This window comes from Pinus tabuliformis, chromosome 4_1 (assembly GCF_031772625.1).
Source record: "Pinus tabuliformis cultivar Carrire ecotype Pingquan chromosome 4_1, CPIR1, whole genome shotgun sequence".
NCBI classification, from domain to species: Eukaryota; Viridiplantae; Streptophyta; class Pinopsida; order Pinales; family Pinaceae; genus Pinus; species Pinus tabuliformis.
The window spans coordinates 214,596,122-214,616,702 of NC_142303.1; the positions used below are offsets into that span (position 1 = coordinate 214,596,122).

The 20,581-nt window shown below is 40.9% G+C and overlaps 1 protein-coding gene across 2 annotated transcripts in view; it reads left to right on the plus strand.

Moving 5' to 3' along the window:
• Positions 1–20,581, plus strand: part of LOC149174996 (methylthioribose-1-phosphate isomerase-like) — a 232,996-nt gene that overhangs the window by 142,313 nt on the left and 70,102 nt on the right. For both annotated transcript variants that reach the window (XM_089419476.1, XM_089419477.1), the window contains 2 exons: positions 14,085–14,243; positions 14,332–14,431. In XM_089419476.1, coding sequence (XP_089275602.1) covers positions 14,085–14,243; positions 14,332–14,431 — 259 coding nt within the window. The remainder of the gene's footprint in view (positions 1–14,084; positions 14,244–14,331; positions 14,432–20,581) is intronic.

The following is a 20,581-nucleotide window of genomic DNA, read 5'->3' on the forward strand; positions in this document are numbered from 1 at the left end:
ATTGGGAAGAAAATAAAAGTTTTGCGCTCAGATAATGGTGGAGAGTATGTTGATAAGGAGTCAGGACATCATTGATTATTGTGCTAAGGAGGGCAATAGAAGAGTGGACAACTCCCTACAGTCTGGAGCAGAATGGGGTAGCAGAAAGAAATAATAGGACTATTTTAGAAGTAGCTAGGGCCATGTTGTATGATCAGGATATGCCAAAATTCGTGTGGGCGGAAGCATGCAACACAACTGTCTATGTTCAAAACAGGACTCCTCATCCGGCATTGGGCAAGATTACTCCAAAGAAAGTCTTCACTGGGAAGATGCCTAAAGTCATTCATTTAAGGATATTTGGGAGTTTAGCATATTGCCGCATACTCAAAGAAAAGAGGAAGAAGCTAGATTAGACTGCGGAAAAAGGGATATCTGGTGGAATATAGCAAGAACGCTAAGGCTTACAGAATCTATCTTCCAAGGAGTAGGAAGGTAGAAGTACGAAGAGATGTAAAGTTCATGGAGGACAAAGCTTTTAGAAAATCTCGTGAAATGTCTTCCGAGGAGCAGACGAAAGAGGATTTGTTGGTCATGCCCCTGCAACCAACAGAAGTGAAGTATTCTTCCTCAGGTCAGGAAGATTCTCAGGATGAGGAGGAGGAGCGAACAGAAGCACCTGCTGGCAGAGGAAGAACTAGCAGGGAACTTCGTCAAATTCTGCATGATGCAGAGAACTTCATCAGTGAGCCAAGGAACAGTAAGAGGGAGCGAAAACAACCATACAAATATCAAGCGTTAGTAGCTCAGAATGGAGAGCCTGCCAGCTTCAAGGAGGCAGCTTAGCATCAGGTATGGCTAGATGTGATGGTAGAGGAGTATAACTTCGTAATGGTGAATGATGTTTAGGAGGTGGTGTCAAGACCTCAAGACAGATTTGTGGTAGGTTCGAGATGGATCTACAAGATCAAATATGTTGCAGACGACAGCGTTGAGAAATACAAGGCCAGGTTTGTGGCTAAGGGTTATGCTCAAAAGGAAGGGATTGACTATGAGGAAACCTTTGCCCCGGTAGCCAGGTATACATCTATTAGGACTGTGAAATCTCTTGCAGCCCAGATTGGATGGGAGATCCATCAGATGGATGTCAAGATACATTTCTGAATGGGGTAATAAAAGAAGAGGTATACATTGAACAACCAGAGGGCTTTGAAACTCATGAGAAGAAGTCTTATGTATGCAGACTGAAGAAAGCCTTGTATGGGCTGAAGCAGGCACCGATAGCATGGTATGATCGAATAGATGGCTACTTACAGAAGATGGGGTTTGTCAAGAGTGACACAGATCCGAATCTCTACTATCTGGTCGTAGAGAACGAGCCGCTTATCTTAGTATTATATGTGGATGATCTCTTTCTGACAGGATCATCCAGACTCATTGAGGACTGCAAGAAGAATCTAGCCACAGAGTTCGATATGAAGGATCTGGGATGAATGCACTACTTCCTAGGGTTGGAAGTTTGGCAGCAGAAAGGAGAAATCTTCCTTGGGCAAGGGAGGTATGCTACAGAAATCCTGAAAAGATTCGGGATGGGAGACTGTAGACCTATGGCTACGCCAATGATCACCAACTGGAAGAAGATTGATGCATTAGAAGACAAGGATGTCGATCCCACCCTATACCGACAGCTCATAGGGTCCCTGATGTATTTGGTCAATACCAGGCCAGATGTTTGCTATGTTGTCAATACCCTCAGTCAGTTCATGGTGGAACCAAAGAGGGCACACTGGGCAACAGGCAAACACGTTCTCAGGTATTTACAGGGAACAGTTGATTATGGGCTCTTATACACCAAGGGGATGGATAGCAGGTTGAGTGGCTTTGCTGATGCAGATTCGGAAGGAAGTTCAGTGGATCGGAAAAGTGCCTCTAGGTATTGTTTCAACATTGGATTAGGAATGACCTCCTAGTGCAGTAGGAAACAGAAGTCCGTGGCCCTGGGCTCATCTGAGGCAGAATATATGGCAGCAAGCACAGCTTTGTGTGAGGCCATATGGCTTAGAAAGTTGCTGGTGAACCTATTTAGAAGAAATATGGAAGCGACCAGGATCATGTGCGATAATCAGAGTTGCATCAAACTCTCTGAGAATCTAGTGTTTCATGATCGGTCTAAGCATATTGATATCCAGTGTCACTTTATCAGAGACTGTGTCCAACGAGGAGCTGTACAGTTGAGCTACGCTCCTATAGGAGAACAGGTGGCAGATATCCTCACCAAGGCCCTTGGAATGTCAAAATTTGATTACTTCAGGGAAAAGATGGGGATGGTAAAGAAGCCCTTTCAAATGTAAAAATGAGTGTGTTAGCAGCACAAATGAAGACGCAGATGTAGTGTTGGGAGAAAGGACCAACGACAACACAGATGCAGAGGGAGTTGTCATACAGATGCAACAGTGGCAGAGCCATGGGCAGCAGTACAGGATACAACAGTGCAGAGGATGTTGGGCAGGAAGGCTTAGCATCAACACAGGAACTGATGCCGGATGATCAGGGTGATGCTCAATGAGGAGTATTGCCAGAGCATAGTCCTCGCTAAGAGGGAGTGTTGATTTGGGGTAGCATCGGATGTGCTCTAGCCACGAAACTTGGTGGAGAGGCTAAGGCACATGAGATCTCCAATACCCAGAAAGGGTTTGGGTAGATTCTAAACAGTTTGGGAGATATTAAAATAATTAATATTTTTAATGTAATTCCTAAGACTAAACTTAGGGAAAATAAAATATTAATGTGAATTAATATAAAACTGTGTTAGAATGGTCCAAAAGTCATGGATCAAGCTAGATCTAATCTTAGCCGTTGATTAGGGACTTAATCTCGACCGTTGATTTGTCAACAAGAAAAGTATAAGAGAAGGGTTGAGGGTCACTTGGAGAAGACACCAAGGGAGACCAGTCAGTTCAATTTTTGGAGTGAGGTTAAATGAGAAATTGAACCAGTGGTCTTGTGAGCAATCAGGAGGTAGCAAGTACAGAACAAAGAGACGGGAGATCAGTGGAGAGGCCAGAAAGGCAGACGCAGGGCCAGAGGGAGCCACGCAGAGACAACAGAGATTGCGCAGAGCTAGCAGGGCCTGCGTCATCCACGCATAGGCGCAAGAGTGACGCAGAAGGCCAGAGAGGCTACACAGAGTCTCAACAGGCTGACGCAGAGGGTTTCAGGCCACGCAGAGGTCAGCAGGGTTGACGTTGGGTTCAGAAGAAGTGCTGGAGAATTTGTCTATCTGTGGGTAAGCTAGTTTGACACCTTGTTGTATTAGAAAATGGCTGAATAATAAAATCCTCCCTTGCTGCACTGATTTTCCCACATTGGGTTTTTCTGGGGACATTAGTCCAAAATATCTGTCAATGTGTTGATTCTTGTGCATATGTTTGTTTTTGTATTACGGTGTGATATCTGCAACAATATTTATTTTAATGTTTATTGAAGTGATTTCATGAATAACTTATGGTGGAATAAGTAGGAAAAACAAATCAATTATTGCAGTGATAGAATTTTCACATGTAGGCCACCAGATGCTTGTCAATGGAATCTCTGATAATCTTCTTTGCTTTGACTTCAGCCCTATTGTACTTGGTCTTCGCAGCAACCGATGCATTTGAAGGAGGCTCAAAGATTTTACCCTTCACATAATCCAACACTTCTTGTTCTTCCAAGGTCAAATCAAGAGACATCTTCCATCCATGATAGTCAGATTTTTCATGGAGCTTGTCTTCAGCCGAGAAGTGGGATGAGGAGCCCATTGAGCCTTTTGTCCTTCTACAACTGTTTTTGGTGATTTTTCTTTCACTCTTGCTTGGGCTTTGTCTTTACCTCAGCTCTGATACCATACCATGTTAATTTTAGACAACAATGGTATGTTCTATGCTTTAGAGCAATTTTACTTCAATTTCTTTATTAGCCCAATATCAATATCCAGTTTAGCAATCACATCAGCATGATAGTAAAACACAGATAGAACATAAACATAAACAATAGAAGACAAACCAAGACAAGAGGACACAAGATGTGGCACCAGCCAGGGACAAACCCCAATGTGGGGAAACCCTTGATCAATTCTTCTTATATTCTTCAATAGTTCAACAGAGAGAGAGATAGTACAATTTACAATTCTGATAATTAATGACAACAACAACAAGCCCTAACTAGAAAAGTCAACGCTGGTCAATAGGGCAGATTCCTTCCTCAATTCAGCTTGGTCAAACCCAGTCAACTTTGGCCTCCAACAACAAGTCTAATCAGCCCAAAACAGTCCGAAAAAGTCTAGTCAAAACTGGTCAACGAAAGTCAACTCTGCGGTCAACCCTAGGGCAGTCAACACTGGTCAAAGGAGAGGTCAAATTGCCTCGATTTTAGTGCCCAGATCTGCGGCCTATTAGGACAAAGATACTTCACCCAAACTGAAGTCAAAACAGGTCAATGCTTAAAGTCAACACAGTCAAATAGCCTCCCTACAGCTCGGTCAACGCTAGTCAATAGAAATCTGTCCTCCTTTCCTTCGCACGTGTGAGAGAGAAGAATGCCCAGAAATGCATAACCAAGCACAAGAGGAGAGAGAGAGATGTGAGATGAGATGATGGTGAAAATGACTTGAGGTCTCCTCCTTTTATATGCAACGTTGAGGATGAGTTGAGGGTTTGAATGCTTGTTTTGCTTGCTATCCGACTTTGACAATTTGTCCATAATATAAATAAATTCATATCTTCATTTGTACATGTCGGAATCGGATGATCTTTAGATCAATCCTACACCTCTCAGAGAGAGGAATCCAAGAAAAATATCAGTTGTCATAAATAATATGGCCCATGTGGAGTTTGGCCCTAGTTGCCAATTTTAACAGATTCAAACCCACTGTGATACCCTGTTGAAATTCACAAGAGATAGTGCGAGAATCAAATAGAACCAAAAGAAAGGCGTATTCTATAATAAAAAGAAAATAAACCAACACTAGGGCAACCTGACTTTTGAAGAGAAATCAGCCAAGAGTGGTACAAGTTTGCAACCCTAGAGTGAGAAATAACCTAAGTGCAAGTGTGGTAGAAAGAGAGAAACCCATGAACAAAAGAGAGCACAACACTTGCGGGCGCCCTGAGGCAAAACTTTTCTTTAAGAATGAATGAATGATCACAAGACGCTGAATTACAAATGAATTACTTAAGAGTAGGGTGTTTTCCCAAGAGGGGTTATGATTTTATGCGTACAAGGACTGTTTCTGCAAGACCAGGAGATATAATAGTGATATACAATGTAATGTTAGTTGTGGTTGAAAGTGAAGCTTACACCACTTTCAATAGAATTGTGCTATGGAAGCATGTTTTTTTGTTTTTTTGTTTTTAACAAGATCAGGTACTTATATATTAAAAAACATCAAAAGAGGGACAGAGTCCCATTACATATGCCTAAGGTAACACAGTGGAATTGGTGCAAAATGGGCACGCAGTCCCGAAATCCAATTCACTGCTCTTGTTTCTTAAGTTTTGAAAGACATAACGGCTATATTGCCGTAGGAACTGACCTAAAAGAAAATAGTATTTACAATGCATGGAGAGTTAACACCAGAATTGGTTAACTGAGTCATCTGGGGGCTGATCTTTCTTATCACTGTGCTTGGTGGATGCTTCACCTTGCACACTTTGGTTCAACGTCCTTATATAGCTGACTGCTTCTTCTAAGTGGTGGCACTTCTCTTTAAGTCCTTCTATTTCAGCTTTCTGTTTTTCAAATTTCTTTTTCTTTGACTTGTTCTCGGACTGGACTTCAGCTTTGAGTTCGTTGAAATATTTTATGAATCGAGCTATCATAAAGCAGTGCGCCTTGCAGAGAGCGCAACTGCTATTGGTCTCAATACGGTCCAAGGGATTATCAGACATTGTTGAAGCGAGATTGATTGACTCCTTGAGCTTGATTCGAAGCTTGATCTGCAGTCTCCAGGAGGGAGAAGGGTGGGAAGCAGAGATTCTGTGGGTAGTTATCAGGCGATTCCAGGAATTCAGGACTCTAGTGCAATCCCGGGAAATCTTGTTATGCTGCAGAGCACCGAAAACTGGTTGGAGCAGAGAACTGAAGGGGAAAATGATGGCGGAGAGGAAGGAGAAACCGCAGGGATTTGGCTGAGAGAAAAAGGGGACAAAGACTGAAGGCACTGCAGTGAAAGAGAAGGGGGCGAAGAGTGAGAGAATGGAAACAGGGCGAAGAGGGGACTAGCCTGTGAAAGACGATCACCACGAAACTTGAAGCAGACTGATCCACAAAAACATGCCAGGAGTTAGTGAAAAAATGTTTAAGATAGCTACAGACAAAGGCAATACCTCTCTCGGCTGGCAGAAGAGAAGAAAAGACGCTCCACCTCCAACCGAGACCACTGCAACACTTTCTGCTCACTACAAGCTGCCTGATAAGGAAGCAGCAAGAACTCGATTCTAAGACTTTGACGAGCAAATGGCGATCTCCAAACTTGTTATCACAAACACTGATTTCCTGATGAAACTAGCGAGCCCCAACCTGCTTATAAGCCAGCTCGGTCACCGTTTTCTCATGATTCTGATCACCCTTCTCGGGATTGCACCTGTCACGGGAATCATTTCTTATTTTGCCTGCGCAGACTCTACTGATTTTGAAATGACTAAAACCAAACTTTTGTATGTCCTTCATGCGGGATTTTTCTGACTCTGACATCCAATGCAGATCATCTCTTGATCTATAGATTCTCCTCGCTGATCTAAGGGGATGATCAGAGATTTTGTCAGTGCTGAGATGATAGGTCCTCCAGTTCTTTTGACTATGGGGGGTTGTATCCATTTGGCTGATATGACTGGTGGAGCAATGTGACTCAAGCCCATCCAAGGGGAATGGAAAATCAGGGGATTGGTTTTTCATAGATATTATTGTTGTCTTTGACCTGCCCAACAGACCGGTTCACTGCATTATTGGCTAGGGAGTCGGCCTCGTGATTAAAGATTCTCAGGACATGTTTATACTTGATGTTTCCCAACTGCTTGGTGTTTTCCACAATCCTTTGTTTAATTCTATTAAGAGCCTGATTTTTAAAATCTCCCCCTGATTCCATAGCAGCGATGATTATTGCTGAGTCGCCAATTATTACTGGGTCTTTGGCTTGGAGATTTTTGAGAATGCAAGTGCCAAGAAACAAACTGTAAGCCTCCACTTTGTTATTTGTCATATTACCAAGCCCCCATTCGTAAGTAGAGATGACTTTCCCTTCCTGATCAAGGATAATTCCCCCAGCTCCTGCTTTACCGGGGTTGTTTTTGGAGGCCCCATCGAAATGAAGAGTGAATGTCTTTTGGTTTTGGATCCACTTTTCAATTTCATTTTGGCTTCCCCTGAGCTTCCAGCCTTTATTTCTTCCCCCTGACTTAGCTGACACTTGTTTATTCACTGAACACACCAAAGGAAATTTATTGTACCATTCCTTTTCTTCTTTCTGCCAGTTATTTTGGTTGACTTTGTACACTGAATTAGCACTGATCATTTCTGCTACTAACCCCCAAGTTTTAGCCAGAATGAGTGCTGGATTTGGCTTTTGGTTTTTGAAGATACAACTATTTCTAGAGAGCCATATTTGCCAGCAGAGAGCAGATGGAAGGCATTTCCAAATTCGGATAATAGCAGATTTACCTTGTTTTGTATATGGGTAGCATTTCTCCCAATTCCTGTTTAAAGTTGTGAGCTGATCAAAATTTTCCGTGGGCAACTTCAGAGGACTTATAATTTGTTGCCAACAGTGCTGAGCAATGGCGCAATCTAAAAAGAGATGTTGGCTGCTTTCCTCCTCCTTGCGACATAAACAACACATAGATGGCCCTTGAATCCCTTTTTTCCTGAGATTTTCAGCAGTGAGGATTTTACCCTTCAGAAGGGTCCAAGCAAAAAAAATTATTTTTGGAAGACACTCGTTCTTCCAAACTGCTGTCCGAAGGTTCCAATTTTCAAGGTTGTTGCTAGGTTGGAGGAACTTATACCCGGCTTTCACTGTAAACTTTCCTCCGCTTGGGTCCCAAACAAAGCTGTCTTGGGATGTTTTATTTATTGGGGCGGCTCCAGTCAACGTTGTCTTCAATTCAGCCCACTGATTTTTCAAGTTATTTGGGAGAGGAAGGTCCTTCCATGCGGACCAGTTATTTTGATCCCAGACAAAAATGTCATGAAGAGAGTTTAAACCATCGCCTATACCGGCAGGCGGGGATTGGGTTTGCCTAGCTACGAAGGGAAACATTACCAGCAACTGGAGAACAAACAGAGAGAACAAGAGCAGATGGGCATATTCTTAAGGTTGGTGGGATCAGTCAGTACCGTAGGGAGCTTGGGAACATTATGTCCTTATCGCTAGCGGCATCCGTCTCATTATCTCGGTCAAACTACTATATTCCTCCTATTGCCGAGGTAGGACTCCTCTAACCCTTAGAGAATCTATGTTTCTAAACCATTCCAAGCATATCTCATCTCTCCCATCAATCGTACTTGGTCAATGGCAATAGTACTTTGAAACAGCAGGGGCTTCTTCCTTCCTATCGGTCGGAACGGAGAACCCAACAACTATCGGATCAGGTGCACCAACGGGGACTATTTATCCATCGTATCCATTTCCTGACATTGAATTCGAGGCTCCGATCCCATTATTCTGTCAGTCCATAGATCTGTGTCTTTTCCATTTCCAGGGCTCTTTGAAATGTAATTTTTAATTTGAGGAATGACCTTTTTAATGAGTCTCCACGCTTGAGTGCATGGTCTTTCCGTGATCAGATCAGAGAGAATCTTTGAGTGCTGTCCATTGAGATATTTCTTTAGAAGAGCCTCGACCCACCAACTGCCTTTTTCGATTAACATTCGCCAAACAAGCTTAAAGCCCATTGCTTTATTTGTTAAACTTGGAATCCTGATGGAGATGCCTCCTTTTTCAAAGGGAAGGGTCACCTGTTCCCAGCGAACCAAACTGAATTTTTTTGTGTCTTGCTTCCCTCCTTGCCAGAGGAATCCTCTCATGATTAGCTCCATTTGTTTATGGATGCTGGCGGGAGCCAATATTACAGCATACTGATAAATGGGAAGAGCTGATAGAAGAGCTTTAATGAGGATGGTTCTGCCTGCTAAATTTAACCACATCAGCCCCCAGCTTTGAAGTTTCCCTCTCATCTTTTCTATTTGTTTGTTCCATGTCTCGGACTTGACCCCTTCCTTTGCTAGAGGTAAACCGAGGTAGGAAAAATGGCTCCAGTTCCTTTGGATCGGGATGTCCATAATTTGGGAAATCCTTTGCATTACTTTGGGCGAGACATTCCAAGTATAGATTCTGCACTTCTTATTGTTGAGCAAACCCCCTGAGACAGCCAGAAAGGTTTCTAAAATTTTCTTGAATCTCCTAGCTATTATACTTGAGGCTCCTCCAATTAGGAGTGTATCATCGGCAAAGAGAGAGTGATTGATTTCTTTTATCCCTCGCGCTATGCTGATGCCAGTTATCTCCCTTTTTTTCCTTTGATTTTCAAGATGTATACTTAAAGTTTCCGCCATAATGATAAATAGGAAAGGAGAGAGAGGACAACCTTGTCTCAAACCTCTGGTACTGCGAAAGTAGTGGCTGGGCCTTCCATTGATCAGGGGGGTTGTCCAAGGATTTGAAATACATTCCATTATAATGTTGATGAACTTGTTAGAGATTCCAAACTTCTGAAGTACTGCCACTAGAAACTGATGACTGACCCTGTCAAAAGCATTAGCCATATCAAGTTTGATGACCATGCCTTTTTCATTTCTTTGTATACTGCTATGGATGGCTTCCTGTACAAGAATTACATTATCCGTTATCTGTCTTTTTGGGACGAACCCTCCTTGATTCTCTGAAATGAGACTGGGCAAGATCTTTTTCAGCCTATTTGCCAGGATTTTTGTAACAATTTTATAGGAAGCGTTACAAAGAGAGATGGGTCTGAAATGATCAAAAGAGAGGGGGTTTGGCTCCTTGGGGATGAGCGCCAAATGAGAAGTTTTTGTGTTTTCTCCCATCTTGTTTTTTTTGAAAACGTTTTTAACCATCCTGACAAAATCTTTCTTTATTATGTCCCAATGTGTCTTGTAAAAAGCTATGGTGAAGCCATCTGGACCGGGAGCTTTGTCCGGATGCATGCTCCACGTTGCTTCTCTAATTTCTTCCTCAGACACCTCCTTCTCCAGCTCACTGTTTTGCTGTCCACTGATTTTACTGTCAAGATGTTGAAGGAAATCAGCGCTGTCCAGAGGCTGAACATCAGCTGATAAGAGGGATTTAAAATGATTGTGAGCTGCTTCTTTGATTTCCTCCCGCTCGTTTATTTCTTTCCCTTCAGCAAGAATTCTATCTATTTGGTTGCCAGCTCTTCTAAGCTTGAGGTTGTTATGAAAGAAGGAAGTATTTTTATCTCCCGCTTTCAGCCAGAGGCACCTAGATTTTTGTCTCAGCTCCTCCTCCTCTTGTCTGTTCTGCCTGTACAATTCCATAAAAATTTCTTTTTCATGGACTTGTTCTTCCTCTGTTATTTGTTGGTTTTCCTTTTCCTGGCTCCAGTTTTCCAGCTTTCTATGCAGCTCGATTTTTTTGTTTTTCTCTGTTAGTGCATTCTCTCTTGCCCACTTTTTAATTGCTGCTCTTAGATTTTTTAATTTGGATTCCCATACAAAATGAGGAGAACCAAGGACTTCGATTTCCCAGCTGTCCTTAATGATCTTGCTAAAATCCTCCTTGCTGTCCCAATTTTTATTGTATTTGAAGGGGATTGGCCCAAAATTTTCGAGTCTGTCTAGAATCAGAACCATTGGCTTGTGGTCAGAGGCTGTGGCATGGACGATCTTGCTTTTTATGGATGAGAATCCTGCTGCTATACTCTCATGGATTAAGATCCTATCCAGTCTTTCTTTGATATTTTGAGTTCCGGCTCTTTTATTGCTCCAAGTAAATTTCCCATTACATGGAGGGATGTCAATGAGTTTATGGGCTTCTATTATTTCTTCCAGAGAAGCTCTTGACGGGTCACTGAGATATTTTCCTCCCATCTTTTCTTCAATGTTCCTTATTAGATTCAGGTCGCCTCCCAAGTCCATCTTACTTCTTTGGCACTCTTGCACCTCTGTTTTGACGGAGTCCCAACATAATGCTTTGTCCCTGTAATGGTTTGGAGCGTAAATATTTAACACTGTAAATTCTTCATTTGTAATTTTGTTTTTGAGATCAGTTCTGACCCACCAGTTATTTAATTTTTGACTAGTGAGCTCCCATTTCCTTTTGTTCCACATTGTACCTATGCCTCCTGAAGCACCCATTGAGTCTGTCGCTATTCCTTCAAAACTTTTATGTTTTTTCATTAATTTTTGAAAATCTTGGTTGGACATTTTGGTCTCTTGGATCAAAAAGATATCTGGCTGTTCTTGACTAATGATATCTCGGGCTGCGTTGGATTTAAGAGAGGAGCCCAAACCCCTGCTGTTCCAAGAGACCAAAATCATTACTTGTTTTTTGTGAGCCCCGCTCTTCTCCTTCTGCTTTTCCCCGCTTCCTCTTTGTTTGGCCAAAAAGGAATCCATTGGTTGTTGGGTACCTGTGGCCATTTCTTTAGCTGTTGTTTCATCTCTTATTTCTTTGTTCGACTTCCTCCCTGCTTTTTTTGGTTGCTCTGAGGTGTTGCTTGATTCTTTGACTTTGTTTCTTGTAAGGATTCGGTCTATGGTGGGAGGAGGGGATGGGAAGTTCTGAATGGGAGAGTGTATGACTGCTAAAGCTTTGTCTTGAGAAGGAGAACGAGGGGATGAAGGTTCTTCTTCTTCCAAGGATTCAAAAGGGTTTGATGATGAAGGTATTGGCTGGGCCATGATGAGAGGAGGAGTGGAGGTAGTAGCCAGGTTTTCCAGGGGTTGTTTTGGATTTGGACCTGATTGTTTGGAGTTTGTTTTCTTTCTCTTGACTTGTTCCCATGTGTCTTCATTTGCTTCTACATTCTCAGTCGTTTCAGTTTCTTTTAATTTGCTACATCTATTAGCAAAATGACCGTATTCATGGCATACCTTACATTTGAACGGGATTTGCTCGTAGTCCAGCTGCTGAATGTGAGTCCACTGGTCCACTTTGATCTTGATTGCTATGGATGCATGTTTTACCCAAGTATAATAGAAGATTTAATTGTTAAAATGAATGAGGTTCTCTACAGAATGCTTGTATTTGTTTAATTGCTCGTGCAAACCTTTCGTCAAACTTGTATGGTAGTGAAGTGCCAATTACCAATGTCAATTGACCTACCAAGGTTCTTTACTTGTCATATTCTGATTTGGTGCATCTTACACTAGGTCTCAATCATTCTATTGGATAATTCCTTGTCTCAGATGTTAATCAGGCTTGAAGGGGTGCCAATAACAATTCCATGTCTATAATGTATTATAAATTTTATTGCTCTTTTAACTATCTTTTTATTGTCAAGACCTTTCTTAAACCATTTCCACAAAAGTGTCATGCCATAAGGATTCCTGGAGTTTTTGTTTCCAAAGATATGGGCATGGTGCGACTTAATGCAATATAAGCAAGACAACCTGAAGACTTAAAAATATACATGTAAGCCTTTGTAGACATCAGTATATGAGAGGACAACATGATGTAATCTCCTCTTCACATAATGCAAACAACTTTAAGAACAAAACTTGATAGATTTCCTACTATCTAGGTTAAAATGTAGATGAAATTCATAATTATATTATTGTTGAAATTATTTTATAATAAAACACTAATGCAATGGAGCAAGTCCAAAGTTCAAACCTAATTATGGTGTCAGAACAATATGCATTGATTGCACAATATTCAGACATTGAACCCCACCATGGCATACATTCATTTTGGAATTGCGAGTACCATAGAATAGCGAATTGGGTTGAATACTTCTCTTTAATGATAATGGTTGTCTCATGATATCCTCTTCCATGCATAATGGTATTTCTTGTAACCATGAGAAGGGGGAAGAAATCTTCTCAATGAAGTACGTAAGGAATATGTTCCAGAAAATGATCCACAAAATGCTTTCATATACGTTTCATGTTCACCATTTTCTCGAGGTAACTTTAATCAAAACTGCACTTGGCTTTATTGGTGATATTTTGTGGTTCAAGTAGTAGTTTCATTCTTGAAGTGATTGGGTGTCCTATAACTGAATGACATCAAATCTGCTTTGTTAAAATTGCACCATGGATTGGAAAGCTTCAACTATTAGAGTTTTTGTAAGCAGTGGCTGCAACAATCAGTCCTATACAATGGATTTGGAAGCAACATTTAGAAGTCTGTTTAGGACCTAGGTCACTTCAATGAAAATGTTTCAAAAGAATATTCGCAATCACTGTTTGAAGTATATTTCAATCCCGTTTTATCACTCAATTAACTATCCTAGAATTGGTCTGTGATATCTCTTCCTGCCTTGAGGATTCCATTGTCCTCAGTGGGTCCAGGTTTGTGGACAAAGACCATAAACTTCCATATAGTCTCTTAAATGGTTTTATTGGACCGATCCATACAATTGTTTGTTACTAAATTCTAAAGCTTTGGGCTGCTTTCATCAATCACTGTGACTGCCTCATGGATCTCTTTCTCCACTTCTGAATAGATAGAAGGATCCTAAATGTGTTTCAGTTTGGGATGGACAAAGAGTAATTCCATGCAGTCTTTTAAATGGTTTTATTGGACCAATCCAAACATCTCTTAGTTACCATATTCAAAAGCTTTTGGCTTCTCCATTAATCGCCATGACTAGGTAATTGACCTATTTTTCCACTTGAATAGATATAAGAATCCTAGTTGTGTTTCAATTTGGGGCAATCGATTGTCTCCCTCTTTGAGCTTGTGCTCTGGTGCCAACATGATAAGGTTATTGTAGTGGTGGCTTGCTATCAATTTAAAAGGTTGTTGCACTTATACCTCTCAGCTATATGTGCTTGATGTGATTTTGAATTATGTTTTTTGGATTTATGGACATACGCAAAGTAGCTGAACAACATATAAGTTTTCTCAATTTTTTTGTTTCCAGGCATGCTATACATGACATGGTGGTTCGTGGTGCTCCTGCAATTGCCATATCAGCTGCACTTTCACTAGCAGTAGAGGTTGCTAATTTGGGTCCAGTGGATTGGAGTGTGAATGATGCTATCTCATTTTTGCAAAAGCGTTTAGAATTCCTTGTTTCTAGGTAATACAACCTGATTTTTTCCATTTTTTTGTTTGTTTTCTAGCAGAAAGCAATTTGCATGGTTGATATTGTTTTGGTGGTTTTGCAGCCGTCCAACAGCAGTCAATCTTTCAGATGCTGCGACAAAGTTGAATGATGTGGTGCTAAAGGCAGCCAATGATATGTCCAAACCTGAAGCTATTTTTCAGGTTATTTACATCTTGTTGAAATGACATTTATTGGATTTGTGTGCGCTCTTCGAGATGTATGTTTGCATTCAATCTATATATAAATATAAACATAGAAGTTTTTATTTCTCCAGGCTTGCTTTTGAGCAGAAATTGCATCCCTTTTTAACAATTGCTAAAATTTTGGAAATTTATGCGTCCGTGAGAGTCATTGAAACCATGTACATATCTACGAAGCGTTCCCCTATCTTTAGTATTGCAAAGGTGACATTGTCAGATGAATGGGTAAGGAAAAACTAAATGACAGTTTTGATGCTTTGAAAGATTGTGACATACGTTGTGTTCTCTGTTGAGTCTTGCTTCTTGTCATATTCATCTCAAACATTTGTAGTAGATAGATGAGTGTAATCATTCGAAATTAATGCTACAGTTCTTAAGAGTCATATCTTGTCAAATAGCATTAATAATATCTTAAATAGGGCCGAAATGATAAAATTAAACAAGCACAAACTTGACCTGGTGTAATTATGATTATAAATTCCATTTTGATGGATGCTTTCAATCAACATGAGTGAAAGCACACAAACTTGTGAAAGCAAGCCTTTGGCTAAGTTCCCGCCACTACGGGGCATCAATATCACCAAATTTGCCCAGGACTTGCACTTGGGCCCAGCCATTAAACACGAGCACAAGCATGAGTATGTCCTAGCTGAGACTTGAACCCTGGTGGGAAATCTATCAACACCCAACTTTCAGCAACTTGATAAGTCATTGTTGACAGCTAGAGCTAGAATGAAAATTGAATGATGAATTTTCATTAGATACTTAATTGTGAAGAAAAAATTCACATTATTGAGCCTTGAAGGTAAACTGATGTAGACGGTTTATGAAAACTTATTTTGATCCATGAATGTATGGCCATACACCTATTTGCCAACTTTTGTGTGAGACCAATTATTCCAAGCATTATAATTGAAACTATAAAAATATAGATACAATTTAAGAAATAAGCTTACTAAAAAGTGATCCAAGATGGTGAATACTAACTGTCCTTGCCATTAGATATCCACATTGTTTGAAATTGTTGATCTCTATTCTTCTAAGCTTGATGAGTGGCATCAACACTTTTATGGGTCTGACACAAGGGGTTTCCACTGTTAGATTTTGTAGCTCAAACAAGTGTTCTAGCCTTGAGAGGTGTCATTGAGGCTAAGAACATGAACCCATGTAATTTTTCCTAAGGGAAATATCTTAATTATGTCAATTTGTGGTTTTTTTAGTTATTTCCTAAGTCTAACTTAGGGGAAGTGAATTATTAATTGACATTAGTTGGGATAAGATCGATTTACCTCTATAAGCTTGTAGAAAGTTTCTATGATGATTTTAGCCATCAATTGGATCAAGTGAACTTCTAATTGTGGCCATTCATTTCTAAATGAAAGATTATAAAGGGAGATCGATGGGAAACCTTGAGAAACATCTAGTGGGTGAATCTTTAGAGACACCCGATGGTTTCAACAATAGTGATTGAGGAGAGATATTTTTGGGATAATTCCTCATTAGATAGATTTCCAATTTTTGAGTTCGAGAGGAAGTTTATCAGGGCTGAATTATTTTCGTAGAAGGAGGCTGAGTTTGGCAGTGCGAGTTTGTCAGTTTACCAGGCCCAGTTGCCAGATGTCCAAATTGAGTTGCAAGTTGCCAATGCGAGTTGTTGGAGGTAGTGTGAGTGGCCTGTGCGAGTTGTTGGAGGAAACATAACTTGCTAGATTGATTTCCTAAAGGCAATGCGAATTGTCGGGAAGGGCAGTGCAAGTTCCTAGTCAACTAGTGCGATTGCTGGAAGGGAGTGCGAATTGCAAGAAAGGGTCGAGTTAATTTGCAGAGCGAAATAGTGAAGTTTCCCAGATCGGTTTTTTAGAGGTGGAGATAAAAATATTGTCGGAGCTTTGCCAAAGTCAAGCAAACAGTTGTAATTTCTCAATAAGCATTTTTGCTGACGATTAAAAAAAAAACCCTCAAATCTGAAAACTGGTTTCCCCCACATTGGGGCTTTTCCAGGGACATTTTGTCCAAATATACTAGTGTAAATTGTGTGATTGGTTTCTCGTATATTTCTTGTATTTTTATTTTGTGGTTGTTGCTTTTTATGTTATTATTCGTTACTTTCAACAAAAAAAATTAATTTGTCGTGAATAAGTAACAAGAAATAATTAATTGGGTTAATAACACCTTTTGGGTAGCTAGAAATTTCACATGGTATCAAAGTAATGAAGCATTGAGGTTATTGGTGATTTGAGCGTGAGGGTTTCGAAGGAGAAATCAAAGGATTTATCACACAAAAGTTCTCTTCATATCTATTCAGATTTATTGGAGTTTATAGTTTGAGGGATCAGGAGAGACTTAATGGTGCATTGAACTTTGGTATTTGGAAATCCAAAATTTTATTATTGTTGGAGGAGCATGAATTGAAGGAGTATGCTACGACAGTTGTTTCCGTACAGATAGATTTGGCACAGTTAGCGACCTACCGCAAGGAGGATGCCAAAGCCAAGCGTATTATCTAATACGGAGTTAAAGATCATATAGTTCCCCATATTGTAGAATTGGATACAACTAAGAAGATGTGAGATGCCATCCTAAAGCCGTTCCAAAATGTCACTGTAAATAGCAAGTTGATCCTTAGGGAGAAGCTCAGAAACACCAGAATGAACAAGGGAGAAGGCGTAGTCAGCTACCTCACCAAGATCAAATTTGTCAAGGATGAGTTAGTAGCTGTCAGAGGAAACATAGATGATGATGAGCTTGTGAGAACTGCTCTAAATGGGTTCTCAAAGCAGTGGGATGTGTTTGTCCAAGTGATCAATGGATGATAATACCTACTTGACTGGGATTGCTATGGAGTGATTTCACTCAGGAAGAGCTTAGGTTGAGCCTTGTCAGCAGCAGTAGCAGTAAAAGCCACAATTGTGAGGATGATGATAATGTTTCTCTTGTGGGAAAGGGCAAAGCCAAGAAGAGTTCAAGCAAAGGGCCTATCTCCAAGGGAGAGAAGAAAAAAGACTTGAGTAAAATCAAGTGTTCTGGATGCAATTAGCATGGACACTATGTCAGTCAATGTCCAAAAGGAAAGAAGGGTGATAAGAAGAAGAAGAAGTAGACAATAGCTTTAGTAGATATTGACGAGTTATCTTCAAGACTTGAAGATGAGTTCGCTCTCATAGTTTCCTTATCTAGCTCAACCAACACAGGAGCCTAGTATATTGACAGTGGGGCATCATGTCATATGATAGGGGTTACATTATTTCTCCAACTACAAAGAAAAGGAGATAGGCTTCCAGATTGAGATGGGAAATAATTCCAAGTGTACTCCAGTTGGGAGAGGGATAGTTACATTTCAGGGGAGTTAGGCAAGAGTACTCATGTTACATATGTGTTGCACATGCCAGGTTTAGGAATGAACATGATTTTAGTTTATGCTCTTTCGGATAAGGGCTATGACGTATACTTTTGAGGACAAAAGTTGTACATAAACACCAAGATTGGAGGTCAGCGAAAGAGATTGAGGTGAGAAGCAACAAGTTGTACAGGTTGTAGTTAGATGCTCCAAAGGCACTAGTGAGCAACAACAATAATAGAGATATGGAAGAATTATGGCATAAGAGGGTGGGTCCTATCCATCATGGAGTACTTAAGTTCCTTTGAGAGATCGTGACTAGTGTTCCAGAAGTTAGTACAGAACATGATGACGTGTGCATAGGGTGCGTACTTGGGAAGTTTGCAAAGGAGACATTTCCAAGGAGTGACAAAAGAGAAAAGGGTGTTCTAGACCTGATCCATTCTGATATTTGTGGTTCATTGTCCACTAAGTCTCTCAAGGGTTATGAGTATTTCATGACCTTTATTGATGACTTCTCTAGGAAGACCTGGATTTACTTCTTGAAGACAAGGCATGAAGTCTTTAGTCGCTTTCAAGAGTTTAAGGCTCTTGTGGAGAACTTGACAGGTAGGAAGATAAAGGTTCTTTAGATAGATAATGGAGGTGAGTACATCGAGAAAGCCTTCAAGGATTTCTGTGCAATGGAAGGAATCAAGAGGGAATGGACAACTCTGTACAACCTGCAACACAATGGCGTTGCAGAAAGAAAGAATAGAACAATAGTTGGAGTAGCGAGGGCAAGCTATATGATTAGGATATGCCTAAGTATCTTTGGGCAAAGGCATGTAGCACAATAGTTTACATTCAAAATAGGGTCCTGCACAAGGTGTTGGGAAGATGACCCAAGGAGGCATTTACAAGAAAGAAGCTAAAATTCAAACATTTCAGGATTTTTTGCAGTATCGCATATTGTCACATTCCAGATGAAAAGTGCACCAAGCTAGATGCAACTGTAGAGAAGGGATATTTCATTGGCTACAGTGAAACCTCCAAGGCATACAGGATCTACATTCCAGGTAGTAGGAAGATCATCGTGAGACAAGATGTAAAGTTCCAGGAGGAGAAATCTTTTAGGAGATCTCACAAGTTGCCAACAGTTGATTAGAGTCAACAAGCAAAAGCTTTAAGGGTTGAACAAGAATCTCAGGCTCAGGGCACTAGTACGAGTACAATGACTAGTACGGGCACATGTATAGGTGCATAGGAGAGTTCACAACATGTGGAGCAGTAGCAGTTGGATGAGGAGCTTGAAGCTCCAGCCAGCACAAGTGGGAGAAGGAATAGAGACGTGCTTTAGATGTTGAGAGATGCGTAGGAGTTTGTGGGAGTTCCTATATTGAGCACCAACGATTGGAGACAACCAGAGAGATATTCAAGGTACAAGGCATTTATGAGTGAGCTCATTCACAATGAGCCTTCTAGCTATCAGGAGGTTGCACAACACCAGGTGTGGTAGGGTGCGATGGTGGAGTACAACTCTATCATGTAGAACGATGTTTGGGAGGTGGTACCTAGACCATTGGATAGAGCAGTGGTTGGTTCCCGCCGGATCTACAAGATCAAGCACGCTATAGATAGCATTGTAGAAAAGTTCAAGGCAAGGTTCGTGGCCAAGGGGTTCTCTTAGAAGGGGTGAATCGAATATGAGGAGACATTTGCGCCAGTGGCTAGGTATGCTTCCATTAGGGCCGTGATCTCACTTGCAACACAGATAGGATGACAGATCCATCAGATGGATGTCAAGACAACATTCCTGAACGAAGTTATAGAGGAGGAGGTGTACATCGAACATCCAAAGGGTTTTGAGATGCATAGGAGGGAAACCCATGTATATAGGTTGAAGACAACACTATACAGACTCAAGCAATCTCATAGAGCATGGTATGGTCAGATTGACAGCTACTTGTAGGAAATGGGCTTTGTGAAGAGTGAGGTAGATTCGAACCTCTACTATCTCATGGTTGGAGGTGAACCACTCATTCTTGTTTTATATGTGGATGATCTATTTTTGACTGGGTCACCAGGGCTCATAGAGAGTCGCAAGAGGGACTTAGCAGCAGAGTTCGAGATGAAGGATTTAGGGTTGATGCATTATTTTCTAGGACTTGAGGTGTGGCAGACAGATGGGGAGATCTTCCTTGATCAAGGGAGATATGCTATGGATATCTTGAAGAAATTCAGGGTGTTACACTGTAGACCCATGTATACATCTATGATAACCAATTGGAAGAAGATTAATTCGTCTAAGCAAGAGGTAGTGGACTCCACCTTGTATAGATAGCTTGTTGGCTCTCTCATGTATTTGGTCAACACAAGGCGAAACATTTGCTTTGTGGTCAACACTCTTAGTTCATGGTGGAACCAAAGAGGGTGCATTAGACAGGAGCGAAGCATGTGCTGCGATATCTACAAGGTACAGTTGAGTATGGGTTGAGGTATACTGAGGGTGATGGTTTTAGGTTGATGGGATAAACTAATGCAGACTGGGCAGGTAATCCAGTGGACAAGAAAAACACTTCAGGGTGTTGCCTCAACATGGGATCAAGGGTTGTCTCATGGTATAATAGGAAGCAAAAGCCAATTGCATTAAGTTCTACAAAGAAAATTACATGGCAACAAGCATGGCTACATGTGAGGTCATATGGCTTTGAAAGTTGCTAGTGGCACTGTTTGGTCAGATGATGGAGTCGACTAGTATCTACTGTGATAATTAGAGTTGCTTCAAGCTATCT